General features: G+C 32.7%; 1 protein-coding gene across 1 annotated transcript in view; it reads left to right on the top strand.

Moving 5' to 3' along the window:
- The window catches only part of LOC114335902 (fatty acid synthase-like), a 51,576-nt gene that overhangs the window by 1,956 nt on the left and 25,182 nt on the right, over positions 1–24,438 (top strand). Inside the window, exons 2-6 of the mRNA XM_050654767.1 lie at positions 937–1,090; positions 1,582–1,770; positions 1,879–2,442; positions 7,081–7,322; positions 11,236–11,510. Of these exons, the coding sequence (XP_050510724.1) occupies positions 955–1,090; positions 1,582–1,770; positions 1,879–2,442; positions 7,081–7,322; positions 11,236–11,510 (1,406 nt within the window). The 5' untranslated portion in view covers positions 937–954. The remainder of the gene's footprint in view (positions 1–936; positions 1,091–1,581; positions 1,771–1,878; positions 2,443–7,080; positions 7,323–11,235; positions 11,511–24,438) is intronic.

Raw genomic sequence — 24,438 nt, 5'->3', positions numbered from 1 at the left:
CGGCTATAAGTCCTTTTTGTATATTGATATTGTTGTGTTTGTTCTCCATACCTCTGGTATAGTACCATATCTTACTACGTTTTGAAATATCTTTGTCAATCCTGTCACGATTTCTGGGCAATCGTGCTTAACAAACTCGTTACTGATACCATCAGTTCCTGGCGATTTTCTGTTATCTATTTTCTTGATTTCTATTTGTATCTCTTCACTAGTTATATCTTCGTCATTTTCGTCAATATGTCTTCGTCATATGTTATTAATTTGATCTTGTTCTTCGGTGTATATATCACATGTATACGGATTATTAAGTGTTCTCTCCAGAATTCATGTTTTATAATGTTTGTTTGCATTTCTTTATTTATTTTTGTCTTTCTTCCTCTTAGCCATTCTACATCTTTTGATCTCCGTACATGTGATGCTCCATTTTTACTGAGAATCTTTCCCAGAGTTTCTTTTATCTCACAATGCACTCTGTTTCTAACTTCCTTGTCAATTTATTTCTGAATATCTCCGGCTTTTTGTTGCTTATGTATCTTCTGAAAGCATCTCGTTTTTCATTAGCTGCTGTCTTGACTTCATAATTATGTAAACAACGGTTATTATTTTTAAACTATGTTATAATAGTCTTTGTTGAATTTTGTGTTCTAAATCAAGTATGTGGTTAGGGTACAGTTTTCTGTTGGTAATTACAAAAATCTTTCATTCATTTTTGGCGTCTGGTGCTGCTAAATGCATCAGATTTTAGTATCAGATTTATTATTTTCTCTGTCTATCTCTGTTTTTATTTGAGTATTTTTCGTTCAATATCTGCATAATTTTTTGTACGGTGTTATACTTTTACAATACTTTTGTTTTACTTTTTATAAATAAATTGACGAATATAGTAATTGTTTTATTAATTTTATTTTAAACCAATTTTAAATTATTTTATTACAGGTCTATAACGTCAACAACATGGAAGCTCCTTTTGACGTTGTGATTTCCGGAATGTCTGGAAGATTCCCGGAATGTTATAACGTCAAGGAATTTCAAGATGCTATCTTCCAAGGACTAAATTTAGCAACTGAAGATGACAGAAGATTTTCTACAGGTAACGTATTTTAATTTGTTTTTGTAAATTAAAGCTATCATACTTTTTATCCAGATTTTCTATTTCCTTGAACCTCTCTTTTTACTCCAAAATTTTCTTTCTCATACTTTCCTCAATTTCTTTGTATTTAGTCAGGTCTTTTGCTTTATAATTTCTTCGTTCTTCCATAACTTCAAGAATTTCTACTGTAGTCCAAGTTTCCCCAAGTGGTTTGAGGGTCTCTTTTTTAACCAACATAAGGGATGTTGAATATTTCTCCATTCTTGGTCAATAGTTAGTTTCCACATAATCTTCTTTGACTTTTCTTAAGTTCCCGTTTATTTTAAATTTCGGTTTTGCATTTGTGTTATCTTGTCTGTGTCGTCTTGTGTCTATGATTTTCTTGGATCTTTGCAGTCTTTTATTGCATAGATATCTGTAATTAGGTTTTTTCCATGACTTTATATTTGTGAAGATTTACTAAATGACTGATAAGATCTTTGTAATTTTAGAACTGAAGGGTTTGCCACATTGGATCGCCAAAGTGCCCGAGTTAGACAAATTCGATGCCTCATTTTTCGACATTCACTACAAACAAGCAAATTTTACCGATCCCCGTCACAGAATCCTGCTGGAAACCGTCTACGAATCGATTGTAGATGCAGGATACAATCCTGCTGAACTTTACGGCAGCAAAACTGGTAAGGATAACCATATATCGTTAATTATTTTATATCCTTGATAAATTGCCATCGTTTAACAATTGTTTTTAGTTAGAATATATTAATGACAATCAATTCTTATTTCAGGTGTGTATGTTGGCCTTGCAAACTACACCAACATGGCCGAAATGAGAAGCGTGGAAAGTAACGGTTATGGAAACCTGGGAATGGCTCTGTACGGTGCAGCTAACAGAATCTCGCACGCTTTTAACTTCAGGGGCCCAAGTCTAGCACTGGATGCCGCGTGTGCCAGCTCTATGTACGCTCTGATAGCTTGTTTCGAGAAAATAAGATCCGGAGAAATAGAGCACGCCGTCGTTTGTGGTACTCATTTGCTTTTGAGTCCGGATGAAAACAGGGACTATAAACAACTTCGAGTACTATCGTCAGATCAGTACTCTAGAGTCTTCAGTAAAATAAGAGATGGATTCGTGAGAGCGGAAGGTGTGGCTACATTGTTCTTATCAAGAAAAACTAATTGTAGACGTATGTATGCTACAATCTTAGGAGCTAAAGGAAACGCAAACGGCCACAGTAAAGGAGGATTCACTTATCCTCATCCACAAATTCAAGCAGAACTTATGAAGATGACTTACAATGAATATGGCATCAATCAACATGATATATCATTTTTGGAAATCCATGGAACAGGTACGTCCCAAAATCTTGATATATGAGCGTTTTTTCTTCTTCTTCGGCTTTCTTTCAGTACGAGTTCAACGTTTTCATCCTCTACAGCCCTCTATTCTCCCAGTCACCTTCTCTCTGAGATCTCTATCTAACATAGCATTTCCTATGTATGTTTTCCATCTCATAGTAGGTATTCCTTTCCGTGATCTTCCCGGCGGGACCCAGTCCAATATTCTTTTCGACCACCTATGCTCTGCCATTTTTGATACACTGTACTGCACTGCACTCCAACTTTTTCGCAATTGAGCATCCCACTTCCATTCTGTTTCATAATTCCTCTCTTTAGGACATCTTTTCATAAAATACAATATAACTGTACTTATTTTATTTCGTATTGTTGTTGTTATTGGCCGTACTTCCGCTCCATATACATAGGGTAATATTCAGCACTATACTCTGAAAGATCCTTTTCTTGTTTTCTTTGGTTGGAGTGCTGTTCCATATCACTCCATGGAGGGCTTTCGTGGCTAGTTTCCCCATGCTATTTTCAATTCTATACAGGGTGTTTGGTAAAGAATGGGCCATAGCTTAACCTCAGATTCCTGAGGTTAAAGTAGGTCGATTTAAGCTAACTTACCTTAGTACCAAAGTTGATAATAACCTAAATACAGGGTGTCAAAGTTAAACTTTTAATTTATTTATTTTTGAATATTTCCTGACCGGCATGGGACAACAACAATAAATTTGGTAAATGGTGCTAGTATTGTACAATCTACTAAATTATGTTAAACAAACGTTTCTGGCTACTACCAGAGGCGTACGACGGGGGAACGTGAATGGTTGACCCTTCCCAAATTCTACGCCACTGGCGGAATTGCTATTTTAGTGCAATTTTTTGATTGTCCAATACTTTCTTTGTAAAAAATATACTCTTTATTCGTAACGATAAAGCCATTAGTTTTCGAGATATTTGAAGCTAAAAACGAAGGAGCATAATACGCATTAATTAAAATAAGTGTTCCTTTTCATTTTTAACTTCAAATATCTCGAAAACTAATGACTTTATTGTTACGAATGAATAGTATATTATTTGCATAGAAGGTATTGAAGAATCTAAAAATTATGCTAAAATAGCAGTTTCATCAGTGGCGCAGAATTTGGGAAGGGTCAACCATTCACTTTCCCCTGTCATATGTCTCTGGTATTAACCACAAACGATTATTAAACATAATTTAGTAGTGTGTACAGTACCTACACTTTCAGAAAAGTACCATAAGGATATGTTAAATAGTTTTATAGTACCGGTCACACATAGTTCTTAAGGTTTTAAATAAAGAATAAATTACCAAAAAAAAAGAATACTTTAAAATAATTTGACATATCCGTGTGATACTTGGCAGAAAGTGTAGGCACTGTACACCCTACTAAATTATGTTAAATAATCGTTTCTGGCTAATACCAGAGGCGTACGACAGGGGGAAGTGAATGGTTGACCCTTCCCAAATTCTACGCCACTGATGAAACTGCTATTTTAGCATAATTTTTAGATTCTCCAATACTTTCTATCCAAATAATATACTCCTCATTCGTAACGATAAGGTCATTAGTTTTCGAGATATTTGAAGTTAAAAATGAAAAGGCACACTTATTTTGATTAATGTATTATGCTCCTTCGTCTTTAGCTTCAAATATCTCGAAAACTAATGGCTTTATCGTTACGAACAAAGAGCATGTTTTTTCCATAAAAAGTATTGGAGATTCAAAAAATTGCACCAAAATAGAAATTCCGCCAGTGGCGTAGAATTTGGGAAGGGTCAACCATTCACGACCCCCGGCGTACGCCTCTGGTAGTAGCCAGAAACGTTTGTTTAACATAATTTAGTAGATTGTACAATTCCAGCACCACTTACCAAATTTCGTGTTGTTGTCCCATGCCTGTCAGGAAATATTCAAAAATAAATAAAATAAAAGTTTAACTTTGAACTGAGCTGTATTTCGGTTATTATCAACTTTTGTACTTAGGTAAGTTAGCTTAAATCGACCTATTTTAATTTCAGGAATCTAAAGTTAAGCTATGGCCCATTATTTACCAAACACCCTGTATATTCCATATAAGTACCCTCTCGGCTTTTCATTGACCCTAAATACTTAGAAGTCTTACAACTCTTACTAGTCTCTTCCAAACTTAAGTTCAAATCTGCAACCTCGGATCCACTACATAAGTATTAGGTCTTACACAAATTTATCTTGAGTTTCCGTAGCCCATATTCTTTCTTTCATTTCCTTATCATAAATTTCATGTCCTCCTTGTCTTGTCCAAAAATGACTTGGACATCTGTGCGAAAAGCAGTAATGTGTTCGATTGAAAACCATTATTCCACATTTTCTATACCATCTTTTCAAAGCATGACCAATATAGATGTTAAAAAATTTATATGCTAGACCAAATTCCTCTTTGTGGCCTTTTGTTGCAATCATTTTTCCTGTTATTTCATTGCCTTTATTTTCGCCTATGTTTTTTATACAGTCTTTGTGTTACCCCATTCCTCTCTAGTATTCATTCTTCTCATTGCTTGTCACAACTGTTTCCAGGGTATGCTATCGTATGCTTCTCCAAGTCGATAAAGGTTCTATGTATTTCAATATTTTTCGCTTTATTTTTTTCTATCACTTGTCTCATGATGAAGATATTGTTCGTCTCCATAATGGTGCATGTGCTGTTATATTTTTTCTTTCGTAGTTGTGGGAAAGATTCTTACTATTGAAGGCGTTAGACTGATCATGCTATAGTTATTTGTTGACCTTTTGTCACCTTTTTAGAAAAGGATGACATGTGTGTCATGTGATTCTACTCATCTGGAATCTCCCCTCCTGCGTCAATGTTATTGAACCATACTCGTATCAAGGATACGAGTGACTGATGTTTTTTCCATGCCTCCGTTGATCTGGTATGCCTTATCGTGTTGTCTATGTCTCTGCACATTCTTTTCCAGTACTTATCTTTCTCGAGCCTTATTATTTGCTTCATTTGTCTGTAGGTAACATACAGGGCCGTGCGGTACATCTGTTCAATATGATGCAAGTCCTCGAAATGCCGTCCCTTAAATATTATTGAAACTTAACTTTTATTTTCATTAAATGAAACTACACAAAATTAACGAAAACTTATTTTTAAAACAAACCATACTTTAAATTAAATGAAATATGTATTAACATAAGTGGGTAGGCGTAAAATTTGCTTGCTATGCGTTTAAATGCATTCATTTTTTTTTCGAATCCTGAGAAAATTAATTAGTATTTTTGAAAAATTTAAATGCGGAATAAAAGGTTACGTATTACCGAGGGTCGAAAGTCCCTGAAAATCTCTATGTTTATTTGATTTATTTTATGTCTCCCTATATTATTCTCTATATTTTATATTATATCTCTATGTTTATTTGAATAAGTTAAAGAGATGAAAAAAAAAGAGAAAGCTGAGTGTAATTTTTAATTTCAAATATCTTATTAAAAAGAAACCTTTTGTTAATTCTAAGGGATTTTTGGCCCTCGATAATAATGTAATTTTTTAATCCCCTTTAAAAGTTTTCAAAAATATTTATTAGTTTTGAATGCATTGAAAGCAGATTTTTGCGCCTATGCTCTTAAGTAACATTTATAAAAATTATAATTTTACCTTTCTGACTTTAATTTTGGCAAACTCGTCAATCAGATTTGTGTAGTCTAGTGGGGATAGATAGGTGTAGCAGTTAGTGCGACCTCTATTGAAATAAGTGCTAAATTTTTTAGTTTTTTTTTTATCTTATGGAGCTTCGTAAACAGTTTTTAATAATTTTTAATTTTGAAATACTTCTTTCCCCACTAGCTATTGAGACGTGGAGTGTTAATAAAATTCTTAGTGATACAACTACATTTGGGTATAAAGAAATTAGGTAATTTTGGCACAAATAGTTCAAAACCTCTAAAGGTTTCATGGAGTATGGTATCATTTGGGATATATCACGCAATTCTTCTAGAATATCATTTGCCTCTATATCAAATTCTTTTTTTTTCTATTAAAAGTATTGAATAAAGATTCATACAATATGTTTCTAATAGTGTTTTATCATCAACTATTTGCCTCAATTTAAAAATATCATATAAAAATTTAAAATTTTGATTATGAGTTTCTAGAAGGGAAAATCGATTAGCCAAAGAAATAACGGTATAACGGTAATGTCTAAAATGTAAATGAACAAATTTATTTTAAATCTAGCTTCATCTGTTAATAGCTTGTCCACAGATTTCTCATAATCAAATAAACGCTTTTTTCTCCTTGCTCGAATATCATTTTTAGCTGGAAATTCGGAACTTATATCAAGATTTTCTGCAATTTCATTAGATTTTCATTTAGTCATTAGCCATATTGTCTGAAACTTTTCATTTTTTTCTGACAACATTTTTACACAATCTGGCAATTTTTTGATTTTACTGATTATGCCGCCCCCTTGTGATGCCGCCTGATGCGACTGCCTCGCCGCATCATAGCACGGCACGGCCCTGGTAACATATTCTTCTTGTGTTTCTGGGGTTCTCTCGTTTAACCATGTACAAAACGTATCTCTTTTTCTTTTAATCATCTCTTCTGAGTGTGAGCCTATTTTAAAGATTATATTTACACAGGTACTCGAGCTGGAGACGCCATAGAATGTGAAAGTGTTTCGACTTTGTGCAAGGAGACTGGAAGGAAAACACCTTTGATGATTGGAAGTGTAAAGGCTAACACAGGTCATTGTGAAAACACTGCCGCTATAGTATCCGTAATAAAGATCCTCACAGCTTTTGAAACTGGAATCATTCCTGGCAACATACACGCTGAACCAGTTGATGAAACTCTCAAAGGAATTAAAGACGGAACTCTACAGGTAACGAATACAATATGAAGTAAAAGATAGACGTAGTCGCAATAATTTATTTTTAACTCCCGACGACCGGTTTCACTCCCTATAATATGCAGAACATCTTCAGGTCAACGGTTACAAGTAACTAAATGATGCCGCTACAAGGGGCTCCTTCTATAGTCTTCAAAAACATGATTTATTGCTCAAATTATGCTAATAGGGATATGATTGGATAGACGGAAAATGTTGTATAGGTTAACAAGTATATGGACAATTTCTTGAGGGTAGGGAGAAAAGTGGCGAGGGACAGCCAACAAATCTGTTTGTTATTTTGTTTGTGAAATAGATTAAAAATGTATTAGGGAGGTCAATGAGGGTATTTGGCTCCGAATTCCATCCTACTACATCAATTTACTTGATATTTCACAATAAGTAGGGAATGGCCCAAGAAACAAAGTCTAACCTATGCCGATGTGCGCTTTTATCTTGGGGGTGGTTCCCACCCCTTCTCGGGGGTGAAAAATGTTTTGGTTAAAATAGCCACGGAAGAGGCTAGAGAACCTAATTTTAAGCAAAACTGTTCTATAATTATTTTTTTAAAACTCAATACTTTTTGAGTTATTCGTGGTTGAAAATTGGCCATTTTCAATGAAAAATTACACCTTTTCGGAACGATTTTTGCGAATAATTTAAAAACTATACATCTAAAAAAAAACTATATAAAATATTTCTGTAGGTTATAAAAAAACAAAGAGATGTGTTTCTTCATAAATCTTCTAGTTAAAATACAAAGAGGGGTATGGTAGGTAAAAAGAGTTTGCTTTTTTGCTGCATGCTCAAATCGGTTAATTCAACTTGAAATAACAGAGAAACTTGTCGAGTTTAGGTGTATAATGATACTAATAACTTTTGTAGGGCCTGAAAAGACCTTTAAAATGAGCAATACTAAATATCGATCACAATCAAACTAAGCGAGATACTCTGCAAAAAAGTTGATGACTAATGTATTTTAAGAAGAAATGAGAAGTATATTTAACCCCTCATCCATCAGAACTTAAATACATCATTTTTCTTCTACAATACTTTTTATTATAGTGTTATTTCTATGTTGAAAAAGTTGGAGTGGATTAAAATGAACGGTTTTTGAAAAAAAAAATAAGATTGAATTAAAGAGCGTATTTTTAAATTTTCTTAAAAGCTTCCTTTTCCTCCATGTAACTCGAAAAAGAGAAGAGATACGAAAAAAATATACCACACCAAAATGTAGGGCTTTTTCAGATTAAATTTCTTTTTTATTATTCAATACTGTATCTCTTATCATTTTCAAGTTACATGGAAAACAAGGAAGATTTTTAAGAAAATTTAAAAATGCGCTCTATAATTTAATCTTTCTTTTTCAAAAACCACTCATTTTAAACCCGTCCAACATTTTGAACATAGAAATAACACTATAATCAAAGGTCTTGTGGAAGGAAAACGATGCATTTATATTTTCGTAGATGGGGGTTAAAATTCTCATTTTTTCTTGAAATACATTAGTTACCAATTATATTTACAGCATATCTCGCTCAGTTTTAATGTAATGGACCTCTTGTGTAGCTCATTTTAAAGGTCTTTTCAAGCACTACAAAAAGTAATAGTGGCATAATATACCTAAAGTTGAAAGTTTTTCTGTTATTTCATGTTGAATACCAATTTGAGAGTGTACCAAAAAACAAACTATTTTCACATACCATATCTCTTTTTGTATTATAACTAGAAGATTTATAAAGGCAAGAGTGTTTCTTTGTTTTTTATAACCTACAAAAATGTTTAATATAGTTTTTTAGTTAGATGCATAGTTTTTAAGGTATTCGCCCAAAAACCGTTCGAAAAGGTATTATGTTTCAATGAAAATGGGCAATTTTCAACCACGAATATCTCAAAAAGTATTGAGTTTAAAAAAAAAATTATGGAACAGTTTTTGCTTAGAATTAGGTTCTCTAGCGAATTTTTCGACCCCTAAGAAGGGGTGGGAACCAACCCCAAGATAGAAGCACACATCGGCATAGGCTAGACTTTCAATTAGGAGATAAGTAGAGGATAGGCCCAAAATTTCATTAAAATCCATGCAATAGGATAGAATTCGGAGGTAATATCCTAATTCTTGCTCCCATTGACTGGCATATATGTTATATATTTAATTTTAATATGTAACGGTTTTAAAGCTTTATTTATATTTATTAAAATATTTCTATTTATTTATGTGTTGGTGAGTGTAAGGTAATATGCATGGACCCCGCGTACCAAAAAAAAGTTGATTAATAGCAAGCTGAAAATTTGTTAATAGCTTAACGGAGTCTAGTCGGACAAACTTTGATGTACGGGAACACTGGAAAAGAGTAAGTTTTAATTGTGGAACAGTTTAAAAATTTGGAACGTCACATTACGAAAGCGTCCCATGTATTTTATCGGACAGAACATCCAATTGATTTGTTACCCTTTCATTAAACTCTCATGCAAAAATCAGACTGCTATTACGAACCAACATGATTTCTGTCATTTGCCATGTTCTTCGTGTTCCACTTATTAAAATGCCCAATTGATGAAAAACACCAGTCTGATTTTTGCATGAGAGTTTATAGGTCTGGATCCCGCGTATGAAAAAAAAGTTGATTAATAGCAAGCTGAAAATTTGCTAATAGCTTAAGGGTGCCTAGTCGGACAAACTTTGATATATGGGAACACTGGAACAGGGGAAGTTTTAATTGTGGAACAGGTTAAAAATTTGGAACGGTCAGACCACGAAAACGGCACATGTATTTTGTCCGACAGAGCAGACTTAAACTCTTCGAACAGAGATTAAACTCTCATGCAAAAATCAGACTGCTATTTATCACCAAATGGGCGTTTTAATGAGTGGAACATGTAGAATATGTCAAATGACAGGAATTATGACAGGTGATAAATAGCAGTCTGATTTTTGCATGAGAGTTTAATCTCTGTTCGGACAGTTTAAGTCTGTTCTGTCGGACAAAATAAATGTACCGTTTTCGTGGTCTGACCGTTCCAAATTTTTAACCTGGTCCACAATTAAAACTGACCCTGTTCCAGTGTTCCCATATATCAAATTTTATCCGACTAGACACCCTTAAGCTATTAACAAATTTTCAGCTTGTTATTAATCAACTTTTTTTTCATACGCGGGATCCAGACCTATTAAGGAAATGGTAACAAATCAATTGGAAGTTCTCTCAGACAAAATACATGGAACCTTTTCGTAGTCTGACGTTCCACATTTTTAACCTGTTCCACAATTAAAAATTCCCCTGTTTCATTGTTCCTATACATAAAAGTTTGTCCGACTAGACACCGTTAAGCTATTAAAAAATTTTCAGCTTGCTATTAATCAACTTTTTTTTGGTACGCGGGAACCATGTCTATAAAGTATTTACTCACCACACATAAATAAATACAAATCTTTTAATATAAATAAAACTGTAAAACCGTTACATGTTAAAATTAAATATATGACATCCATTTTTAATACATTTCAAAAACAAAATAACAAACATAGATTTGTTGGCTGTCTCTCGCCACTTTTCTCCCTACCCTCAAGAACTTGTCCATATACTTGTTAACCTATACAACATTTTCCGTCTATCCAATCATATCCCCATTAGCATAATTTGAGTAATAAATCATGTTATTGAAAACTATAGAAGGAGCCCTTTGTATCGGCATCATTTAGATACTTGTAACCGTTGACCTGAAGATGTTCTGCATATTATAGAGAGCGAAACCGGTCGCCGGGAGTTAACAATAAATGATTGCGACTACGTTTGTCTTTTACTTCATTCAAAATGAACTCGCATATGCAACCCATTCAACATTACAACTCCAATAATTTTTTAAATAATAATATTAGATGGTTTTTTAACACAACGATTATTTGAAGGTTGTAACAAAGCATACTGAATGGCCCACCGGTCTTGGTGCAGTTAACTCCTTTGGAATTGGTGGATCCAATGGACACGCCGTGCTAAAACGTAACGACAAGGTAGTCAAACCAATTGTTAATCGTAAGCATCGTCTAGTTCAAGTTTCTGGAAGAACTCAGGAAGCTGTCAACCATTTCTTGGATGGCGTTGTAAAGAATAAAGATGATGAAGAATTCTTGGCACTGCTCGACGAAATTCATAAAATGAACATGAAGAGACATTTCTTTAGAGGGTATGTATACATTTATTCTACTTCTTCTCGTTCCATGTGTTATAGAATAGAATAGAATAGAATAGAAATATGCTTTATTGTCATGAAAAATTTAACAATTTTATAGACAAAGCTTACAAGAATCATAAATAAGAACAATAACAAATAACAAAAATGATATAAATCGTCTACATAAATAAAAATAATGAAGATAAACAAAAAAACAGTAACAATCTATTGCAAAATTTAAAAAAAAAATTTGCAAATTGCATAATCTACCTTAAGAAATTTTATAAGTTAAGTTAAGCTGCTGCATATGACACTCAAATATAGATTAAGATTATACTTATAAATAAGAATACTGTACTTTCTTAGTTATTGGTTAAGAAACTCTGCTGTTGAATAATATGGTCTTTCAGATAAATAGGCTTTAGTCATTTTACGGAACTTGGGGAAAGATGTTGCAGATTTAAGTTGTAGAGGGAGATGGTTGTAAAGTTTTTTTGCAGAATATAATATAGATTTCTTTACTAACTCACTGGACGGGATCGGTAAATAGATGTCAAAGGTAGAATTTCTGGTGGAATAGTCATGTCTAGGTCTTGCTGGAAAGACATGTAGATGTTTACGAATTAAGCAAACAGTTTCTAAAATATATAAAGAAGGTAGTGTTAGAATCCTGTGATCTTTGAAGTAGCTTCTGCAATGTGTTGTTCTTCTGAGGCCAAACAGATATCTTATTGCTCTTTTTTGTAATTTAAAAATAACATCAGATTGGGCAGCTGTACCAGAACCCCAAAAAGGGAGACCATATCGAAGATGTGACTCGAACAAAGAAAAATATGTTATTTTGGAAGAGGCTAAATTCATTTCCTTTGAAACAGATCTTATTGCAAAGCAAGCTGAGGATAGTTTCTTGCTTAACACATCAATATGAAGGGACCATTTCAGATTGCTATCTAAAAAAATACCAAGAAACTTTACAGAATCAACGATACTGATCTGGCTGTTATGAATAGGTAAGGGTTGAAGAGCTCCTTTATAGGACAATGCTACTGTTTTATCTACATTAAAAGAGAGTAAATTTGAATCGGACCAAGATTTTATTGTAAGTAGATCAGAAGTTATAGTAGCATGAAGAGTTGCGATATTTGAGTTGCTCCAAGTGATACTGGTATCATCAGCAAAAAGAAAAACTTTTCCATCGATTTTTAAGCTAGTGATGTCATTAATAAAGATAAGGAAAAGTAGAGGACCCAATACTGAACCTTGTGGTACCCCACATACAACATTTTTGAGACTAGAGTCTGTATCATTTGCTCTAACCAGTTGTTTCCTATTATCCAAGTAAGATTGAAACCAGTTCGAAGAAATACCTCGAATTCCGTAGAAATCTAGATTTTTATCAAAATGTCGTGATTCACACAATCAAAAGCTTTGGCATAATCACAAAAAACAGTGGCAGTGTGCAGATTATTGTTTAATGCTTGATAAACCTCATGTAGTACAGAAAACATGGCATCTGTGGTACATTTATTACTTAAAAAGCCGAACTGATTTTGTGATAAAATATTGTTATCAACGAGAAAGGACATAAGTCGGGCTTTTATGAGTCTCTCAATAATTTTGGAGAGTACCGGTAGTAATGCAATAGGTCTATAATTGCAGGCATTTGATTTTTCACCACCCTTATGAAGAGGAATAATGATGGCCGTCTTTAGGCACTCTGGAAATTTACCTTTCTCAAAAGAATCATTAATTAGAGAGATGAGGACTCCCAACACACTGTCTGGGAGATTTGAGAAAATTTTTATGGATAGTCCATCGGTACTACAGGAAGATTTGCTTTTGATATTATTGATTGTCTGAATCAGTTCAGATTTATCAACCGGTCTTATAAAGAATGAATTCGAGACTTTCCTGAATTAGGGAGATAGGAAATGGGATCTTGTTATGACACAATAGTTGATGTTATATTTTTACTCACATTAACAAAGTATTCATTTAGATTTTCTGGGTCTGGAAGCGAAAATGTTTGAGCTGTGTGAGTTTTTATTACGAAGATCGTTTATTATGGACCAAGTTTCTTTTGCAACACTTTTAGAGCTTCTCAGACGATTTTGATAGTACAATTTTTTAGCTGATTTTATAAGTTTTAAATAGATTGCCCTGTACTTGGTGATATATTCAGTAACAGAGACGTTGGTAGTAAATTTCTTGATGTACAGTAGTGAACGCATATTTTTGGCTGATATGCGGACACCTTTGGTAGTGTTGTACCATTACAAGACATGTGAACTACATTTAAAGCATAAACAGCTATTTCACCCAGTGTCGGGTGTAAGCCTTCCTTAGATTTGTCCATTAATTTCTGTTTGTTGTTTTTTGTATCCAATCGTGACCAGTCATTCGCTTGATATCAGCAGTATATTCTGGCTTGATGTCGGCCTCTACTTCTCTTATTTACTTTTGGTCGCCAATCAATAATTCAGAGTTTCCAATAGGGAACTTGCATAAATTTTTAAATATTAAAATGATATTAAAAAACATAAGGTAACATGATCTTAAAACGCTTGCATGAGAAAAAAACAAATATTTTTAACCCGTACGCTAATTACGACACTTTGAAAATGCTATAAAATTCAAATATCTTAGGAGACTCTTGAACGTCCTTCTATTGGTCCGACGTCACGGGCCACGGTCAACCGGGCCTAGCAGTCGGAAACAACGCGATTAGGGTAGGTATCACGGGTATATTACATTTTAATCGTCTTTAATGGAAAATTCCTAGGTATTATTTATGTTCATCTTATATATTTAATAAGTAGTTCCCCAATCAGCTTAGTTTTAAACTGAAATTGATAAAGTTGAGTGCTACTTTGTAAAGAGTTTAAAACGCATAATATGACGGACGAGGGTTTCTGAAAAGGTCAATCTGACTAACTTACCTACCGTTGATGTCTTCATGGTGGCAACTTTTATAAAAAGTAGTGAAAGCTATTCTATTGGAGAAATGCGAGGTGTCAAGGCAAATAAGTAAGAGTTATTAATAAGCATGTTTAAACCGTTTATAACAATAGTTTGGTATGTACCATTATATTATAGTATACGGTTTGCCCCGTGGGTTTGATCTACCTACCTCTAATCGAAGGATTTCGTATATCCTGGAAAAGATTACGGTGTAATTTGCATTATAATAAAGATTATATTTTATTGTAATGTTTATTAGTACCTACTGGAGCCTTTCATTATTGTGTTCAAAGCCTTCTGAGAAAAGATTATGGTAATTAGCAGACGTACCGATAGAACATAACCAACAAAATCCTTCTTTACAAAGTTAATAATCCGCATAAATAAGAAGAATCATTATTGTAATTTTACAAGTTAATATCTTTATCATCTCAGCTTATACTTACACCGCATTCCTCGGTAGACCGCAAGCTATAGTAGAAACCCGACTGTAGACCGCATACTATAGTAGCACCAATACTTTTTAGTTACTCTTATTTTTATTACTAAAAGTTTTGTTTATTTTTAAGTTACTTGTTTCTTCTATGTTTTTCAACACAAGAAACGACAAAAGTAATTTCATAAAATAGAACTTTTTGATACATGTCAACAGAGATAAAATGTTAATATTTTTCCTGTCACAGAAAAAATCATTTTTTGCCACAGAGTAAAACAAGATATTTCAACTATATTATTATTTATCTATGTGCAAACTGCATCAAATTGCATTAAATGCAATATCCCACCGAACGGGCAAACGATACGAGTGGCCTGTGACGTCAGAGCCCAGCTCTCGCTTTTGAAGTTGTTTGAAACGGAAATTTTAGGCGCGGAACTTTGACCATATTTTGTACGTACACTATTCATTCGCTAAAAGACGTAATATTTTGAATATAACATTTTTAAACATAAATTAACAATTTTATGCAAAAAATTTTTTAGTGCAAGTTTCCAATTTACTATTTTAATTCCAATTTACTATTTTAGGTGGGAATAAGCCACAATGTTAATTCTTTTGGATTTAAAAGCATAAAGAAACGCAAAAAAAGCATAACAATTTTACGAAAAAAAGCATTTAATTATACAAAAACAGCATGAAAATAAGCATATAAATTTTGACAGACAAAAATAGATAACTGAAACAAAAATGCCTTAAAGGAATGCTTTAAACAAAAAAAAAAAAAAGGAAAATGTATCATTTTTGTTTAAAGCATGAAATAACTAATTACTCATTTAAATGTTACATCGTAAAGTTTCGGCACCTATCACTCAAAACATTTTTGTATATATATCTAAAAGCTTCTTTCAACGTCCACACTGGTTATCGTTGCATACTTATACTTTGCCACTACTGCCGGATCCATATTTATATTTTCAACGTGTTCTCAATTTAAAACTGAAAATATTTTCTTCATCTTTTGAAATCCTTCGTTTTTTGTTAATACATCTTTGAATTTTGTTAATATTATCTGACCAATTTTTCCAGGGATACCTTCCATCTTTTTTTCAAAACTGTTTATTTTTTGGATCGACTCAACTAATGACATTTGCTGTTTCTCCAATATTTTATTGTTTCACTCACAGAACAAAAGTTGCTTTTGATAAAAGCAAGATTGTTTTGTAATATATTTCACCTAAAACATCCTGACAATATTTTATCCATTTGCTAGCAGTCTCTTTAAATTACAATACGAAGCTTTTAAAATTTTCGAAATATTCGGCGTAGTATAAAGCTGCATCTAACCATCTACCCCACCGAGTTTACACTGATTCCCAGGGGCGTAACAGAGGGCCCCGCAGCATGAAGCTTGCGGGGGGGCCCCAATAGCTTAAGGGCCCCATCTTGTCATCTGATATTATGTAAAAATCTGTTATTGTTATATCATTTTTACGTTGTCTGTTTAAATTTAAAAACGTAAAAATTTCTAACTAGACGTATTTGCCAAGTGAATCATCTCATAATATCTAGAAACTTAATCCCTTCCGGCCTACCGAAATTTTATGGCAGCGATAATAAACTATATAATGCTTTGTACGTGACTATTGAAAGATATTAGAATTGCAATTTGCCGAATTTAAGAACAATATTTTTAAATCTAAAAATGGGTTTTCTTTCTCTCTGTTCTTTACCTACTTTTAGTATTTCGATACAATATTATCGCCAGTAATTTCATATTGGTTGTTTGCATTGACATTGAATGCTATTTATGTTTGTGTTGTTTTACGGTTATAGTTGCATCAGTTTGGTACGCATTTATTTAACAATTATTGACGACTTTTCTTGTGTAATCATTGGACAATCTCTCAACAGATAAACGGTAAGATAAGGAAATTATTATAACACTTACGCTTTAGGGAAGTCAATGTAGAAAAACGTGCATTGTTTCGGTTTCGGAAAAAATCAAACAAATTTATATTTTTCTAAAACATTTTTTGTTAGTTTATATATCTTATCTTAAAGTGAAAAGTTCTACTCACAGATGCCTCTAATTATTTATTAATTCTTTAAACAATAAAACTGTTTTATATTAAATAATTTTAAAAGATATCGGTGAATTCATCATTTTATTTTGTTCAAAAATGTTTCTATTTGCTTTTTGATTATGCTGAATTCGAATATGTCATTAAATCGGGGCCATAAGTACGATGTTGGGGGCCCCGGGGCAAACGTGATCAGGGGGCCCCCTACCGGGGGGTCTGGGGTTAATCACCCAGCAGAAGGAGTCCGGGAAAATTGATATTTAACCACTTGAAAACGCATTTTAATGTACTCCAGGACTGAAGTTTCCTGTACCTACCTACATATTGCTATTTTAGTTGACCAACACAAAAAAATTTTGAAATCACATTATTTTAAGCTAAATAATTACCATCAAGATAACATCTTTTCTTTTCATAAAAAATATACTACATATAATGTTACTTACATTCTTCGGCTATAATGTAGGTTTTTAATCGCGTTATATTGCCTATAGGCAGTATAACGCGATTACAATCGCGGGGCCCCCTTCGCCGGGGGCCCCGAGGCACTGCCCCGGTTGCCCCATTGGTAGTTACGGCCTTGTCAGACATTACAATTTGAAAATTCACAATAAATTTTTTTGAGCACTTATACAGTATGTCTGCGTGGCTTCGAACCATATGGGAAACATTTTTATTATCAATTTTACGAAAAAAGTTATTCTTCATGAAATGCTCTGAATGGTCTTAAATCTGAGATACAAAATAAGCCAGATAAACCATCAGGTATCAAAGCTTATCAATTTTTTACGAGGTAAGTCAAAAAATAGGAATTTAACTCAAGGATACAGTACTTTTATATTTAACAATATACGATTTTAATTTTAATATGTAATTACATCCTTGTAAATAAAAAAATAAATTTTTCCAAATATTTCTCAAATTACCGGTAACCAACATCATTTTATTACAACTATAATAACTAATTTATTATTAATTTTTTAATTTTACGAAAAAATTCTATATAAAATTCTTATCAGATTTTTATAAAAAGCTCTGCATTACCTCAAAACGAAGATTCAATCGTAATATATCACATTTTACCAACTTTATACGAGGTATGTCGAAAAATATGAATTTCTCTCTAAGAGTTAAGTACCTTTTATTTATAGTTCACAATATTTCAACTGGAATGATATAATTGCATATTTAAACATAGTTTTTAATTGCGAACAACTTTTTATAATAAAATTTTTCAATATTGTAAAATATAAAGGTGGTACCTATAGGTACTATTGAGCGAAATTAATATTTTTTGATATACCTCGTATAAAATCAATAAAACTTAATATCTGATTATTGCAACTTAAGTTTTATACCATGCAGAGCATTTTATGAAGAATAACTTTTTTTTCGTAATATAGATATGTAATAAAAAAGTTTCCCATAGATTCCAAGCTACGCAAACACACTGTATAAGAAATCAAGAAAGAATTGTTTTAACATTTACTAGTTTTAAAGCTGGTTATTATATGTATTGTAGGTAAGTTGTACAGAAAACAACAAAAGAAGTTGTTTATTTGGAATGGGTCTGTATACCTACCAATAAAGATGAGAAATGTAAGTTGTTATGAACAGTGAATGATAACGCTAACACAAAAAAGTTTTTGTTAAATAAGTCGTATTTAGTAATTGTTTAACGCGGGAGCAGTCGCGCTCACGTATGTCACGTAAGCAGTCGCGCGTAGAACAAAATCTAACAATACGAATTTAAAACAAAGTTCAATTTTATAATATTTTTGTTTGCTTGTTAATTAAAAATTTAAAAAAAGATTCTACGCATTACTACAATCTTCTTCGAGGCACTTACAAGTGGAAAGTTATGTTGCAAAATTGTTCATTAAGTTATCACGGAAAATGATAAAAAGTTGGATTTTTTCTAACGGCGCGACTGCTCCCGGGTTAAAAGGGGCCCCATTTCAAATTCTGCGGAGGGGCCCCGACGGAGTTTGTTACGCCACTGCTGATTCCGATGGTAATGGAGATGTTAGGGAATCTGTCTCTAAGAGTTACACCCTTAAAGGAGCTTTAATTACTTTTTTTTTTCCATTTTTTATCAACTCATTAACAAGTGGAAATTGCAGCCGTATAGTCTCAGCAACGCGATTCGGGCCGTGTGCTAGACACGTACAATGAATTAGATTTGGATAAAACACTTTAAGATTTGATGCTGTTTTGATCATATATGGTGCAGAGTCGAAAAGCATTAATACTATTTTGTTGGTGGGCACAGCCTCTGGAAGATAAAAATTTGTTAAAGCGTCATTTACGAATCTTGGAACTGTATTATTATTTGTTGCTTCTAGTTCTTTTGAGCCCACTAAATAACCCTTCGTCAAGATTTCTTCGTGAAGTACGCCTATGATTAAATTAGCGACGTATCTTCCACAAATATACGTAGTCTCGTCCACAGCAAACCAGGTGTAATTGTTTACCACTAGTGTTTTTATTTTTTTTGTGGTTTTATTGTAAATGCAATTAACTTAATATTTTTTCGCAGAATACTTTCATCCGACATATGTCTTCGATAGTAGGTACTTTTCCAAAAATGATGTAAAACTTTCATTTTGCAATTTATTTAATGCGGGATCAGAGTCCACAATTGCAGTACATAGATCAAAATTAAGTTTCCGCTTTTCGAAAATGCAAAAAATGATAATAGTATATAAAAAACCACCAAATAAGCACAAAAATTCAAAAAAGGCATAATAATTTAAAAAAAGCAAAAAAGCATAAAAAAGGGCTGTCAAAATGTCTTACTTTTGCATATTTCGTTCATATTTAAAAAGAAAATAGTTCTGCTTGTAATGTTTACCATAAGCATTATGCTTAGAATTCCGGACTCTAGTTATCAAAATACAAAATATTAATTTAATTAAAAAAAATGAATATCAAACTTAAATTGTGGCCTATTCCCTCCTAAAATAACAACAAATTGCATAAGATGCCATAAGAAAAATAGCTTCAGAACAATATTCAACAATTCGTTTCGTCCAATGATTGTCTTCAATTCTTCCTATGTGTCCTGACCAGTTCCATTTTAACATAACAATCTTTTGGATTTACTCCGTTATTTTTGATCGTATTCTTATTAGCCCAGTAAATGAACGGGAAATTCGGCGATACCGTGTAATTTTCAGGGGCAACTCCGAATTGCATGAAAATTTGGATTTAGGTTCTACTTACCCTCCACTTCTAAGTTGAAATTGTGCCGTTGGTTGCTTTTACTTGGGGGGTGACAGTCACCCCTTCTCGGGGGTAAAAATACATACGTTCAAGATAAGATCGGAAATGGATAAATTGACTAATTTTAAGCAACTTTTGTTCTATAGAGTTTTTTACGCAAGTCAATACTTTTCGAGTTATTCGCCATTGAAAATGTTGATTTTTCGACAAAAAAACTACGTTTTTAGACCGTTTTTCGCAAATAATTCAAAAATTAAATATTTTATCGAAAAAAATATCCTTAGCAAAAGTGTAGCTTATAAAAAACCCAAAAATATGGTGTATCAGTAAAGTCTATCAATCAAATAAAAATAAAGTTGTAGCTCATGAAAAATACGTTCTTATTCGTCTAATTCCAAATCGAATATTTCAAGGTGAGATCACCGAAAAATTAAGCACTTTTCAGGAAAAAACTCATTTAAACTTTTTTAAAGTGTTTATAAAAAGCTTTGGTTTAATTATTAACAAAAGTTTTAACATTAAAAATAAGCGAGTTATGCTCAAAATAAAGTTTGCCCTCTTTTTTTTTTGTAAAAAATAATGAAAATTTTGCCGTGTTTAGCTCCCCAAATAAAATTAATCGCTACCGCTTTATAAACAATTTACTTACCTATATATTTTTTATATGATCTGTCAGTCTCACCGGTTTAAAGTGTTTATTTTTAAAAGGGTTATAATTGAGAAAGCTTGAATGGTTCACTAATCACGAGTGTATGCAAATTTTGAACAGCCATATCTTAACCAATTTTTGTCTTACGGAGAAACAAAATGAAACTAGCATATTTATAATAGCAAAACCTACATTTTTTTACTCCTTAAGATTTTTCTTACCACTAATATTTTTTAAGTTATTTTGAAAAAATGAAATTTTTAAAAAATTTTTAGAAATTTTTTTTTTTACTATAAAACCAAATGTTTTCAAAAATAAACACTTCAAACCAATCAAACTTACAGATCATATAAACGATACACATACACTTAAAATAGATGGTAAAGCCAAACGATTAATTTCATTTAGGGTGCTAAATAGAGGGAGGTTTTCACGATTTTTTTTACCAAAAAAAAGGGGCCAACCTTTTTTTCAGTGTAACTCGTTTATTTTTGATGCTGAAAACTTTTGTAAGAAACAAATAATAAGCATTTTTTCGATACTTTAAACATGTTAATAAAGTTTTCCCGAAAAACGCTTCTTTCTTCGGTAATTTCGCGTTGAATTATTCGATTTAGAATTAGACGAATAAGAACGTATTTTTTATGAGCTACAACTTTGCTTCTACTCAATTTGTAGACTTAACTGGTACACCATTTTTTTCGTTTTTTTATAGGCTACACTTTTGCTAAAAATATTTTTTTCGATAAAATATTTACTTTTTGAGTTATTTGGGAAAAACGGTCTGAAAACGTAGTTTTTTTGTCGAAAAATCAACATTTTAAATCGCGAATAACTCGAAAATATTGACTTTTCGTAAAAAACGTAAAAAACTTTATAGAACAAAAGATGCTTAAAATAAGTAAATTTATTCATTTCCGGCCTTATTTTAAACACGCGTTTTTCACCCCCCGAGAAGGGGTGACTGTCACCCCCCAAGTAAAAGCAACCAACGACACAAATTCAACTTTGAAGTGGAGGGTAAGTAGAACCTAAATCCAAATTTTCATACAATTCGGAGTTGCCCCTGGAAATTACACTCCAAAACGGTCATTTATTGGGCTATACGCTGTGAGCTCGTACGTAGAGAGGATATTTACAAATTTGCGAACGCCAGTAGTGACAAGTTTGTAAACGTTTACCGGAAATTTGACATAAATGTCAAAGTGATTAATTTAAAATTAAAATTAAAAACATTAATTATAAACAATACTAGTTGGTCAAAGCTGTGGTATATATTTTTACCTTAAATATATAGGTCTGGATCCCGCGTATGAAAAAAAAGTTGATTAATAGCAAGCTGAAAATTTGTTAATAGCTTAAGGGTGTCTAGTCGAATAAACTTTGATATATGGGAACACTGAAACAGGGGCAGTTTTAATTGTGGAACAGGTTAAAAATTTGGAACGGTCACAGCACGAAAACGGCACATTTATTTTGTCCGACAGAACAGACTTAAACTCTCCGAACAGAGATTAAACTCTCATGAAAAAATCAGACTGCTATTTATTACCTGTCATAATTACTGCCATTTGGCATATTCTACATGTTCCACTCATTAAAACGCCCGTTTGGTGATAAATAGCAGTCTGATTTTTGCATGAGAGTTTAATCTCTGTTTGAAGAGTTTAAGTCTGTTCTGTCGGACAAAATAAATGTGCCGTTTTCGTGCTGTAACCGTTCCAAATTTTTAACCTGTTCCACAATTAAAACTGCCCCTGTTCCAGTGTTCACACATATCAAAGTTTATTCGACTAGACACCCTTAAGCTATTAACAAATTTTCAGCTTGCTATTAATCAACTTTTTTTTCATACGCGGGATCCAGACCTAATACTTACGTTTTAAATACCTACTGAATTTAAGTTTTTTTAATGTTCCGTAATATCTAATTATAAATAATCTATTATAATCTTAGCGCCATCTACACGATTATTGTCAAAGTATCCGAAGTAAGAAATTGATATTTTATCAATAGAACGTCAAAATGATTAGAAAAATCTTAAAAAAATCGATTACAATTTAATTACTTTTTTGCGTTGTAAATATTAAGCGATAACAATTAAATAATAAATTTAAAAATTACCAGTAAAAGTTGAATTAGTAACCGCTAGGAGCGACACCAGCGAAGCTCAGAGCGTATATATCTTAATTGGATTTGCGATCACTGAGCTTAATGTTACTAATGGTTACAATCATTCAAGCTAAGTACACCTAAATCCAAACTCTCCTTTATATCCGGTTTATTCTGCTATGTATTACTCGTAGGGAGATCTTCAAAACGTGACTCATCAGACTTATTGAACGATAATCACTGCATACATAAATAGGGCTTTTGTAGGGCTATACGCTCTGAGCTTCGCTGGTGTCGCTCCTAGAGGTTACTAATTCAACTTTTACCGGTAATTTTTAAATTTATTATTTAATTGTTATCGCTTAATATTTACAACACAAAAAAGTAATTAAATTGTAATCGATTTTTTTAAGATTTTTCTAACCATTTTGACGTTCTATTGATAAAATATCAATTTCTTACTTCGGATACTTTGACAATAATCGTGTAGATGGCGCTAAGATTATAATAGATTATTTATAATTAGATATTACGGAACATTAAAAAAACTTAAATTCAGTATTTAAAACGTAATTATATTTAAGGTAAAAATATATATCACAGCTTTGACCAACTAATATTGTTTATAATTAATGTTTTTAATTTTAATTTTAAATTAATCACTTTGACATTTATGTCAAATTTCCAGTAAACGTTTACAAACTTGTCACTACTGGCGTTCGCGAATTTGTAAATATCCCCTCTACGTACGAGCTCACAGCGTATATAATATTAATATACACGGATTATACAACATATGACAGAAGCTCGAAACAAATGACAATCGATGAAAAGCCCTATTTGCACTATACATCTTTGGTATTGTCACCAACAAGTCACCACGGCATTAAATGAAACATGTGGAATAACTACCGGCTGTTCGAAATCTACCCCTCTATCCCTACTGTACTGGGCAGCTGGATTCGTATCACCAGAAAACCGTAGATGCGTCTCACAATATGTGGAGAAGTTCAGGCAAACTTTCGATAAAAGGTACCAATTATACGGGTTTGACGAATCGCCAGGAACCAGCCAGCTTAAATCAAGGAATAATTTTATGAGAAACGTTATCGTCGAACCTCCCGAACTGTTTCCCTACAACCAAACCACCTAATGGAATGAACCTGAACTGGAGAACTTGGCAGACACTCAACCGCATACGCACTGGCGTTGCCTCTGTAAAACAGAACCTCATTAAATGGGGTATAAACTCAGATAACGATGCACTTTGTGAATATGGCGAAAAACAAAATCTGAAGCACCTGATAGTATGTAGACTTTGCCCATCACAGTGCACCCTCGATGATTTATGGCACTCAAATACAAAGGGTGTATACTTAGCCCAATACTGGACAGAAAAACTGTAGTTGGATCCGGACTCGAAAAAGTAAAAGTAAGGTATTGTGACAAATAATGTTGTAGCCAATCAGTTGG

Source organism: Diabrotica virgifera, chromosome 6 (genome assembly GCF_917563875.1).
Source record: "Diabrotica virgifera virgifera chromosome 6, PGI_DIABVI_V3a".
Lineage (NCBI taxonomy): Eukaryota > Metazoa > Arthropoda > Insecta > Coleoptera > Chrysomelidae > Diabrotica > Diabrotica virgifera.
This window is presented reverse-complemented; position numbering and strand designations above follow the sequence as displayed.